Source organism: Oratosquilla oratoria, chromosome 6 (assembly GCF_046742065.1).
Source record: "Oratosquilla oratoria isolate Oo_2021 chromosome 6, ASM4674206v1, whole genome shotgun sequence".
Taxonomy (NCBI): domain Eukaryota; kingdom Metazoa; phylum Arthropoda; class Malacostraca; order Stomatopoda; family Squillidae; genus Oratosquilla; species Oratosquilla oratoria.
The window spans coordinates 74741737-74754408 of record NC_134782.1 but is presented as its reverse complement, the minus strand read 5'-3'; the positions used below and the strand labels follow the sequence as shown (position 1 = coordinate 74754408).

Here is a 12672-nt window from a genome sequence, read left to right as displayed (position 1 = left end):
AAGTTTGAATATGTTTAAGATGAGGTGCCTGAGAAGTATGATAAGGGTTACTCGGCTAGCTAAAGTGAGACACGAGGAGGTGAGGAGGAGAACAGAGGTGGAAAAGGGTTTGGGAGATAAGGTTGATGAAAGAGTATTGGGATGGTTTGGACACAGATTGAGTGAAGATTAGTAAAAGAGGTGTGGAAGGCAAAGGTAGAAGGAACATGAGGCGGCAACCAAGGATGAGATAGATGGGGTAAAAGGGGCATTGGGAAAGAGGGGGATTGTCTGTTGAGGGAGACAAAAGATAGGGGTGAATGGAGAATTGTTGTGTATGGATGATACTGTGATGTATGAAAGGGAGTGGGTGGGGGATAGGGGTGTGTGTGAGGGAGTATGTGTGGAAAATAAAGTGATGCAGCCCGAAGGGATTTCTCCCCGTCTTCTCCATTTCTGCATGGTCAGAAAGTGGTGGTTGCAGATTTAATGAAGCAGCCTTGCTGTGGATGTGCTATGTCAACACTGCTTCTGACCCAGGGCAGTAGGCAAGATGCAGGGTTGACCCATCATCCAGGAGGGCCCAAGAGGGAGGGAGGATGGTGGATAGGAGTGGAGTATGTGGGGATGGAATGTGCGGTAATGGATTTTATGCCTTTGTTTTTTGCATATCTCCCTTGTAAGCCTTTGGTATATGTATGTATATACAATTTTTTTCTTTTTCTTTCTTACAGGGAAGGTTTGATGTGGAACTCCTTTATATGAGGACTGAAAAAAATCAAACATAAATGCATAAGTTTATTTCCACTACAAAATCACATAAGACTATAAGATCAATTACTTTGGAGCCAGTTGCACTTAATATATCTTGACATAAGTACTGCTAGAGGAAGCATCTTTTATATAATACAAGTACTATCATTCCATTTTGCTTTCAAGGCAAAACCATTGTTATGAAGTTGCAGTATCTGATATATGAGATGTTTTCATTAGTAAGATATGCATAACATAACATGAATTATACAAGGTACTAAGGTATCAATTGTATTCATATTACAGCTTATGTATTTACTTCTCTATATACATTCCAATAGTTTTACATTATATTCTATAGGTCATAAGGCATAGCATTCAATCTCTAGGAAATTCCAATCCCACAAACTAAAAAAAATAAATAAAAAGTAGAAGCAAACATACTGATATAGTGTACATTATTACAATACTAAAGTAATTTACCAACACCAACCCCTAACATTGTGCCGGCTGAGAATGCTAGTATATACATATTAAGCAAATATAATTCATCCACAGTTTCTTTCCTTTTGTCTCCTAAGACATGATGTCTGTAGGCTCGTTTTGCTTGGCTGAACTTCTTGTCAAGCCAAGTATCTGCTTTTCCCTCCAGCTTATTAACTTGCTTTTCCAATTTTTCAACAGCTTTTTCTAATTTATGATCCAGAGTTTCTTGATGCAGTCTCTGTTGGAAATAAAAATAATAGTAAAGCATCTCACTGGTGTTACCACTAACAACTTTACATATCACCAGTCTATGCATGCAAGACAATAGTTGTATTATATGGCCACAAATGAAGATCAATATAATTACTAAAGAAAAAAATAAGAATAATAATAATACAGAAACACTGAGAGCAAGAACTACACAATATCAAACACTTCCACTCTTTTGATAACAAGATTATATGTGGATAACAGACTAATGAAACTGGTTTAAATTTATTTGACTAAAATATCTGCAAAAGCATTTTCTAAAGTTTGGTTGATGGGCATATGCTAGCACTTATATTCATACTGGATTAGAAAATAATTAACAGCAAGGCTTACACAATGTTTTTCTTAGTTTGATTACATATTTAATTGTTTGCTTGTTTATTTTTCTCCTAATATAAAATTCATTGGAAGAAGAAAAACTTTAAAAAATTGTAAGTTATTTTTTAGGTGATAAAACTCATGACCAGTGGTAGTATCAGTTAGGAAATTTTTGCACTACTCTACAAAGAACTGTGTAAGTGTGTTAGTGTGTGTGTGCGTTTGTTTCTTTTTTTTCTTTTCTTTCTCTCAAGCTCTCAGTCAGTACCCACTTTGAAACAGCTTGACAATGGAACTTCTAAAGAGTTTCTTGATTCAAGACCACAATAGCCTTGCAGCCACAAGTTGACTCTTAAATGGCCTCCAACTGCCATCCATCTAGCCTCTCACCTCCAGATGCTGACACCCTAGTCCTCTACTCACCCACCCAGCTCCCCAAGGGAGCTAAGTGCAATTTTTGTGTGGTTTAATCAGGAAGAGATGAATGGAATAGGTGTGATGGGAATAAATACTTTATAAGTAATGCTGTACAAGTTTAGGGAGGAATATACTGGAAAATACATATCAAATGTATTTGTATGTGTAATGGTGGGATGAGGAAATGAAGAAGGTTGTAGAAGAGAAGAAGCGAGCTTACACAGATTGGTTACAAAATAGGATGAGGGAGTCATATGAGACGTACAAAGAAAAGAAAAGAGAAGTAAAGAAAAAGGTAAAGGAGGCAAAGAGGAGAGCAGATGTAAAATGGGGTATGAGTATGACAGAAAATTTTGAAAGTAATAAAAAGATGTTTTGGAAAGAAAATAAGAGAGGAAGAGGAGGCAAATCAAGTAGAGAAGAAAAGGTAAAAGGTGCAGATGGAGAGATGATAATGGAGGAGAAGGCAGTAAGGGGAAGATGGGCAGAATATTTTAGGGAGTTGCTAAATGTGAAGGAGGATAGGGAGGGAAAGATAGCTGCAGTGGGAAATGCTAAGAAAATGAAAGTGATGAGTGAGGAAAATGGAGGAGAAATAAGGAAGGATGAAATGAAGGCAGCAGTTAAGATGATGAAAGCAGGTAAGGCACCTGGTCTGGATGGATGCCATGCAGAATGTCTTAAAAAAGGAGGTACAGTGATGGTGGACTGGTTGGTAAGGTTATTTAATGTTTGCTGGAGAGAAGGTAGAGTGCCGGAGGACTGGAGGAGTGCTTGTATAGTTCCACTTTACAAGGGAAAGGGGGACAAGTGTGAATGTAGTAGTTTCAGAGGGATTAGCTTGTTAAGTGTAGTTGGGAAGGCTTATGGAAGGATCTTGATTGAGAGGATTAGGAGAGGAACAGAGGGAGTAATTGGTGAGGAACAGTGTGGATTTAGGACAGGTAGAGGTTGTGTAGATCAGATCTTTGTGGTAAGACAGATATGTAAGAAAGCTATAGGAAAGGGGAAGGATGGTTTTTGGGCCTTTATGGATCTGGAAAAGGCTTACGACAGGGTAGACAGAAAGGCACTATGGGAGGTTATGCAGATATATGGGATAGGAGGAAAGCTTCTCGGAGCTGTCAAGAGTTTTTATGGGGGTAGTAGAGCTTGTGTCAGGATTAGAAATGGAGAGTGTGAGTGGTTTGAGGTAAAGGTGGGACTCTGTCAAGGATGCGTTATGTCACCCTGGCTGTTCAACTTATACATGGATGGGGTAGTGCGAGAGGTAAATGCAAGGGTAGTGGGTCAGGGATTGGAGTTGGTTAAAGAAAATGGAGAAAAGTGGGAGGTGAGCCAGCTGTTGTTTGCGGACGACACTGCGCTTGTGGCAGGATCGGAGGAGGGATCGAGGAAGTTGGTGACAGAGTTTGGGAGAGTGTGTGATAGAAGAAAGCTGAAGATAAATGTGGGTAAAAGTAAGGTGATGAGATGTACAAGGGGTGAAAGTGGCAGTAATCTGGAAGTGAGCATTAAGGGAGAGCAACTGGAGGAAGTGGATAGTTTTAGATACTTGGGTGCAAATGTGGCAGGAAAAGGTGGAGTAAAGGTGGAGGTAGAATGTAGATTGAGAGAAGCGAGTAAATGCCTTGGTGGATTAAAAAGTGTAATGAGGAATAGACATTTGGGAATGGATGCTAAGAGGAGACTGTATGAAGGAGTAATTGTGCCAAAAGCACTGTATGAAGCAGAAACATGGAACATAAGAGAGGAAGAGAGAAGGAGCTTGAATGTGTTTGAGATGAAATGTCTGAAAAGTATGATGGGGGTTACTAGGCTAGATAGAGTGAGAAATGAGGAGGTGAGGAGGAGAACAGGGGTGGAAAGGGAGTTGGGAGATAGGGTTGATGAAAGAGTATTAGGATGGTTTGGACACATGGAAAGAATGAGTGAAGAAAGACTAGTAAAGGAGGTATGGAAGGCAGATGTGGAGGGAGTGAACATGAGGGGACGTCCTAGGATGAGATGGATGGATGGGGTGAAGGGGGCTTTGGGGAAGAGGGGAATGTCTGTTGAGGAAGGACGGGAGAGGACAGAAGATGGGTGAATGGAGAAGGGTTGTATATGGAAGATGTTGTGATGCATGAGGTGGAATGGACGGGGGGATGGGGGGTGAGATAGTGAGTGTGAGCAAAATTTTGACTCTCCCCCATCCTCTCCTTTATATGGGGAGATGGAGAGGGGGGGGTCGCCAATTTAATGAAGCGGCCTTGCTGTGGATGTGCTGTGTCTTGCGACACTGCTTCTGACCCAGGGCAGTGGACAGGGTGCAGGGATGACCCGTCATCTAGGAGGTGCTAAGATGGGAGGGAGGGTGGAGGGGTGTGGAGTGTTTTCAGGGATGGAATGGGTGGGAATGATTTTATGCCTTTTCCTTTTTGGCTACCTCCCTAGTAAGGGGGAAAAAGCCTTGGTATATGTATGTATGTATGTATGTGTAAGGTATATATATAATTCATGTAAGACTGCTTCCTAAGCCTTGCCTTCACGACCAATTGACTTACAAAGGATTATGAGGATGCAATGCCCAACAGGACCCCTCCCCCAAAACTGGAGGCCAAGACAACATTCTCACGGGCAAAGCGTACAGCCTGTAAAGATGGTAGTTCTTACACTCTAGCTCAAATTAAAATTATAAAAAAGAAACTAAAACTTAAAAAACTCACAACATATATATGGGGCATTCAACATGTGAACTATACAAAAGGAACTGGAAAGTGTCAACATTTGGATAACACTAGTGGTGGCCCATAAATTATACTCATATCACAATGCATACAATGAGATAGCTTATATCATAATAAGGAAACAAGATATAATAATTAAATGTATTAATCACTGAGAGATACAGGATTTATATTACTCAATCTTACCAACAGTAAAAATCTACTAGTAATGACTCAGTCATCTCTATCTACATATATATATATATACATACATATCCCAAAGGCTTTTTTCCCCTTACAAGGGAGGTAGCCAAAAAAACAAAAGCATAGAAACCACTCCCACCTATTCCATCCCCTACATACTCCACTTCCCTCTATCCTCTTCGCTCCCTCTTATCTAGGCACCTCCTGAATAACGGGTCATCCCTGTATCTTGCCCACTGCCCTGGATCAGAAGCAGTGCTGCAAGATACAGCACATCCACAGCAAGGCCACTTCATTAAATCGGTGACCCCCCTCTCCATCCCCTCATGCAGAAAAGGAGAAGACGGGGAGAAATACCTTCAGGCTGCGTCAATTTATTTCTCATACATACTCCCTCACCCCCCATCCCCCAACCCACTCCACCTCATGCATCACAGCATCATCCATACACAACCATTCTCCATTCACCCCTATCTTCTGTCCTCTCCCATCCTTCCCAACAGACATTCCCCTCTTTCCCAATGCTCCTTTTATGCCATCCATCCATCCATCCATCTCATCCTAGGTCGACCCCTCATGTTCACTCCTTCCACCTCTGCCTTCCACATCTCTTTTACTGGTCTTTCTTCACTCATTCTTTCCATGTGTCCAAACCATCCCAATACTCTTTCATCAACCCTATCTCCCAACTCCCTTTCCACCCCTGTTCTCCTCCTCACCTCCTCATTTCTCACTCTATCCAGCCTAGTAACACCTATAATACTTCTCAGGCACCTCATCTCAAACACAAAAATATAGTGCGTGCAAACACCAAACAAGAATTTAAGAACAAACTTGATCTAGCGAGATACAAAACCAGGTCACCAGGAGCATAGCTCCCCTTCCTGTAAAATACAACTAGGTAAATACATTAAAACTCCTCTCTTCCTCCCTTATGTTCCATGTTTCTCCCCCATACAGTGCTGTCGGCACAATCACTCCTTCATACAATCTCCTCTTACCATCCATTCCCAAATGTTTATTTCTCATTACACTTTTTTATCCCCTAAGGCATTTACTTGCTTCTCTCAATTTACATTCTATCTCCACCTCCACTCCCTTTCCCACCACATTTTCACCCAAGTATCTAAAACTATCCACTTCCTCCAGTCTCTCTCCCTTAATACTCACTTCCAATTTGCTGCCACATTCTCCCCTTGTACATCTCACCACCTTACTTTTACCAACATTCATCTTCAACTTCCTTCTTTTGCACACCTTTCCAAACTCTGTCACTAACTTAATCCCTCCTCTGATCCTGGCACAAGCACAGTGTCATCAGCAAACAACAACTGGCTTATCTCCCATTTTTCTCCATTTTCTTAAACAATCTCCAATCCTTGGCCCATTACCTTTGCATTTACCTCTCACACCACCCTATCCATGTATAAATTGAACAGCCAAGGCAACATAACACATCCCTAGCAAAGTTCCACCTTTACCTCAAACCACTCACTCTCTCCATTTCTAATTCTAACATAAGCTCTACTACTCTAATAAAAACTCTTGACTGCTCTTAACAGCTTCCCTCCTATCCCATATATCTGCAATACCTCCCACAGTACCTTCCTGTCTACCCTCTCATGAGCCTTCTCCAAATTTATAAAGGCCCAAAAAACATCCTTACCTTTTCCTAAAGCTTTCTCACAATCTGCTGCCTTACCACAAAAATTTGACCCACACAACCCCTAACTGTCCTAAACCCACACTGTTCCTCACCAACTGCTCCCTCTGTTCCTCTCCTAATCCTCTCAATCAAAACCCTCCCATAAACTTTCTCGACTACACTCTTCAAATTAATCCCTCTGAAACTACTATACTCACACTTGTCCCCTTTTCCCTTGTAAAATGCAACTATACAGGCATTCCTCCAGTCCTCCGACACTCTACCCTCTTTTAGACAAACATTAAACCTGTCCAGCCAGTCCACCATCACTGTACCTCCCTTTTTTGGACACTGCATGACACCCATCCAACCCAGGTGCCTAACCTGCTCTCATCATTTTAATAACTATCTTCACCTCATCTTTCCTTATTTCTCCTCAATTTTTCTCATTCATCACTCATTTTCTTAGCGCTTCTCACTGCAACTACCTTTCCCTCCCCATCCTCCTTCACATTTAGCAACTCCCTAAAATACTCTGCCCAACTTCCTCTTACTGCCGTCTCTTCCATTGCCATTTCTCCATCTACTCTTGTAAAAACTCTTGAATGCTCTTAACAGCTTTCCTCCTATCCCATATATCTGTAATACCTCCCACAGTGCCTTCCTGTCTACCTTATCATAAGCCTTCTTCAAATCCATAAAGGGCCAAAAAACATTCTCACCTTTTTCTAAAGCTTTCTCATATATCTGCCTTACCACAAAAATCTGATCCACGCAACACGTACTTGTCCTAATCCCACACTGTTCCTCACCAAGTACTCTCTCTGTTCCTCTCCTAATCCTCTCAATCAAAACCCTCCCATAAGCCTTCTCAACTACACTCAACAAATTGATCCCTCTGACACTATACTCACACTTGTCCCCTTTTCCCTTGTAAAATGGAACTGTACAGGCATTCCTCCAGTCCTTTGGCACTCTACCCTCTTTTAGACAAACATTAAACAACCTGACCAACCAGTCCACCATCATTGTACCTCCCTTTTTTAGTCATTCCGCATGACACCCATCCAACCTAGGCATCTTACCTGCTTCCATCTCATCTTTCTTTTTTTTCTCCTCCATTTTCCTCATTCATGGTCATTTTCTTAGTACTTCCCACTGCAACTACTTTTCCCTCCCTATCCTTCTTCACATTTAGCAACTCCCTAATATACTCTGCCCATCTTCTTCTTACTGCTCTCTTCCATTATCATTTCTCTATCTGCACCTTTCACCTTTATTTGATTTGCCTCCTCTTCCTCTCTTAATTTCTTTCCAAAACATCTATTTATTACTTTCAAAATTTTCTGCATACTCTTACCCCATTTCACATCTGCTCTCCTCTTCACCTCCTTTCTGATGCTTTACTTATCTTTTCTTTGTACCTCTCATCTGATTCTTTTGTAACCAATCTGTGAATGCTCACTTCTCTTCTACAATCTTCTCTGCTTCATCCCACCACTCATTACCCTCCCTTCTATTTCCTCTCATCCTCCTTGTTCCACACACCAACTCTGCACACCTTGTGACTCCCTCCTACTCCTCAGCTTTTTCTTGTACTCCTCCTTTTCTTTCTCATGTAAGCAGCTTACTCTAACCACCTCCCTACCTTCTGTCATTTTCCTCTTTCTCCATCTATCCTCCACTCTCAACTTACCGTCCACCAAAAAATCATCTAATATTCCCCCACTCTCTCCCCTTAGAACATGTACATCCAAAACTTTTCCTCCTCTTCTCCCAGTTACCACTATGTAGTCCATTAACCACTTCAGTACAATGACATCTACATAGGCATGAGGCACAAGTGGGTACATGAGGATGCCAGCGTCGGTGTCTTATATATACCGGAAGTTTTTTCACACCAAGACAAACCCATGGTGTATGGCAGATATGTCGACGATATTTTTATCATGTCTTCGTCAACTCAAGAAAGAGAGTCACTCCGTAACCTGCTGGAAGAAACATCAGGATTAAAATTCACTACTGAAGAAGACGTTAATGGCTCTCTCCCATTCCTTGATGTATTGCTCCAACAAGAGGGTGACAACTTCTCCACTTCCGTTTATGTTAAGCCCACCAACCCTGGTCTCTGTCTTAATGGGAACAGTGAGTGCCCCCAACGTTATAAAGACAGTACCATTAGTGCCTTCTTTAGGAGGGCACTCACCCACTGCTCATGCTGGACCTCCACTCAAGCAGAAATAAACAGGGCCACTCAAGTCCTAGTTAATAATGGACATTCCAATCAAGACTGCCAGCGTGTCTTAAAAAGTGTCATCAACAAATGGTACCACGGGCCTCCCACCCCAGTAGCAGGCGAAGGTGAGATTTTTACCTTGTTTTACCGTGCCCAAATGTCCACAGCTTACAAGGAAGATGCGAAGGTTCTGAATAGGATTATTCATCGAAACATAACACCCAAAAGTGAGAATGACAAAGTTCGTCTCTCTATATATTACCGCAACCAAAAAACAGCTACACTTTTAATTAGAAACAACACTTCTCCTCGCCCCGAAGGTCCCGCTTGCACCAACGTAGTATATAAATTTTCCTGCCCCCTAGAGGACTGTACGCCTCTCGACTGCTACGTTGGCCAAACGAGAACGACATTGTCGAGAAGAATATCTTCCCACTTGTCAAATGGAGGCCCCAAACTACACCTACTAGAAAAACACAACACACAAATCACAAGAAAACTTTTAGAAGACAACACCGTCATTCTCGCCAAGGAATCAGAAAAGTCTAGACTTTTCTTCCTGGAAGCAATTATCATACGAGACATACAACCAACTATCAACAGACAAGTGGAAGCCCCTACATTACTCCCCAGCATGAAGCCCCTCCCTAGGACTAGTAGCCCTCTCTACCACAACAACACACCTTCCAATCACACCGACACCCAAGTCCCTCTCCGACGTTCCGCCAGACTCATAGAGAGGACACTTGGCCCTCAACGGACATTTGCCCCACAGTGACAAAATCCCCCCGTCATCCCACACATGTAATGTGACCTCTCCCCGTATCTTACGTCGTGACCTCCCCCCCGTGTCTTATGTTGTGACCTCTCCCAGAGCTTTCTTTCTATATATATATATACAGGTAAACGTCGACTTACGATGGCCGCGACTTACGATTGTTCGACTTTACGATGACGGCGACGACGACGACGATATGATAATTTAACCCCTTCCATACGGTGCCGCACACGTAGGCGTCATGAGGAGCAAGTGGATTCGCGACGCTGCCATATCGGCATCTTGATTATATTTATTGTAGTCGCCCCTGTGTTTTTACATTCTCTCAAATGTGCCTTGAATCCCATTCTCTGTGGTTTTCAAAATTCGCGGGTGAAAGAGAGAACGATCGATATAAGCGGTGACTATATTTTATGATGCGAGTATTATTACGTCACGTCGTATGGCTGGCATTGGCTGCTGCCCGCGAGATTTAAGTTCCGTACTGAAAATACATATTATAGTGTTTGAATATGGTAAAAAGGATAAAAATAATTAAATAAACTACTGTACATGTTTAATAGGCTATATTCAGTATCTCTGGTGGTTAATATACAGGTAGGCTAGGTACAGTGACCACGGAACAGTGATACACAAATTGGGGATCGACTTATGATGAAATCGTCTTATGATGGCTCTATCGAAACCTAATACCATCGTAAGTCGACGTTTACCTGTATATATATACATATATATATATACATATATATATACATATACATATATACATACATATATATATATATATATATATATATATTTTTTTTTTTTTTTTTTTTTTTTTTTTTTTTTTTGTAGTTGTACATGAGTTATCCCCAGATTCTGTGAACTGGTTTGATCATGTTTTCTGTGTTTATTATTACTCAGAGTAAAAGAGAATAAGTAATACAGCAGTGACTTTATATTTTATAATGCAAGTAGTGTGATGCAAATTACATATGGCAGATGATGCTGTGCACAAGAATTTGAGTTGTACTGAAGTGGTTAAAGCCCTATCTATCACCCTTTCATCCACCATCCTCTCCCATGTGTACTTATGCTTGACTTTCTTCCTATACACTGTATTTGCTATTATCAACTCTAGACACATCTCCACCATCAACTCCCCACTACAATTTTTTTCCTGGAACTCCACACTTCCCAACCACTCTATTAGATAATTTTCTATTCTAGCATTAAGGTCTCCCAATACCGCTACATTGACATTTCTCCCTAAACCCTCAATGCACTCATTTAAATCTATCCAAAAAGCCTCCCTTTCCTCTACACTCTTCTCACTACCAGGCCCATATGCACTTACAAAAACCCACATCTCCCTTCCCAGTTTCACCTTCATCCACATTAACCTTGAAGAAACTTTCCATTCCACCACATGTTTATCTATCTTTTCACTTACTAGTACAGTATAGCTACCCCTTCTCTCCCTCATCCTCTCTTCACTCCTGACACCCTCCCAACTACACTCCTAAATTCAAACTTGCTCTCCTTTTCAATTTAGTCACTCAATGCAAACACATCCAACTTTCTTCTCACAAACATACTGCCTATCTCTTCCCTTTTACTCTCATCTATATCACATCCATGCACACTAAAAGACCCAAACTTTAGGGTTCTGGTTGGAAAACTACCAAACCCTATTATGCCTTTGCTTTTTTTTTAGGAATGTCCTCTTTGAGGATACAGAAAGTAGGATGCCTAATCCTATCCCTGTCCAGTTTTTGTCCCCTTTTACAACTGAAGTGGGAGCAATCGGTGGCAGTATTCTCCCCCACCACAGGGTTCAGAAAAAAAAAGGAAATGAACAGAGAAGTGGTACAAAACTGATTCCAAACATCAAAAATAAATCATACAAAAATTGACTAAAACATATGAATCTGCTTTCCTTAAAAAAGTGTAGACTCAGAGGTGACTTGATACAGGTCTTTAAGATTCTATAGGGAATTGACATCAAAAGTGACCAAATTTTCACACTGAATGAGAATCAGACAAGAAACAATGGTCTCAAACTGTCTGGAAATTTATTTAATTTGGAGGTGGGTAGAAACATCTTCACCAATTGTGTCATTAATGAATGGAATAAACTTTCTGCAGAGGCAGTGCAATGTAGTTCAGTTCGAACCTTTAAGAATCATTTGGATAAACACCTAGGCAAGATGCTGTAATGACTATCATTTATTTTATACTATTTGTTTATTTGCTTTGTTATCATGTCTGTTTATTATTATTTGCTTGATTCTTATTTATTATTAGTTATATGTCAATTTACTATTATTTACTATTCACCTGTTTGTTTATTATTTAACTATACCTATGCATTTATGTATTTTATTTATTATTTACATTATTATAGATTTTTATTCATTTATTTATTTATCATTATTATGATTTTCTTTCTTTTTTCGCATACCTACCTAGATATGGACTAAAAGGTCTCCTGTCGGCATGCTCAACCATTGTAATCCTTTGTTTTTATTTGTAGTAGTGGGGGGACAGCATAATGGAGGGACAGTTGCAGTACAATAAAGTATCATAATTTCTCTATGAATAGAGATTTCCTCTATCACAGACAAAATTATATGTGGCTCTGGTCCATAGGGGTGCCCCATATAGACCCTAAAGTACCAGTTGCATGTTACTGAACAGCTTTTAACCCCACACTAACATGCAGCCAATACCTCACATGGTGAGGCTAAATATTACCTAGGAAAATTATATCACATACTCAACAAAGAAACATATTAACATGAGAACTGTAGCATGGGTAAAAAACCTTTGCTTGTGACTCTCTATGTGGAATTATGGTCATGTTTACACATCGAGGGATTCTTCCCCATTATAA

General features: G+C 40.7%; 1 protein-coding gene across 3 annotated transcripts in view; it reads right to left on the bottom strand.

Annotated features, from left to right (window-relative positions):
* Positions 1-764: 764 nt before the first annotated feature.
* LOC143026633 (FUN14 domain-containing protein 1) overlaps positions 765-12672 on the bottom strand; it is a 45886-nt gene continuing 33978 nt past the window's right edge. For all 3 annotated transcript variants that reach the window (XM_076187356.1, XM_076187357.1, XM_076187355.1), the window contains exon 5: positions 765-1456. In XM_076187356.1, the coding sequence (XP_076043471.1) occupies positions 1202-1456 (255 nt within the window). In that variant the 3' untranslated portion in view covers positions 765-1201. The remainder of the gene's footprint in view (positions 1457-12672) is intronic.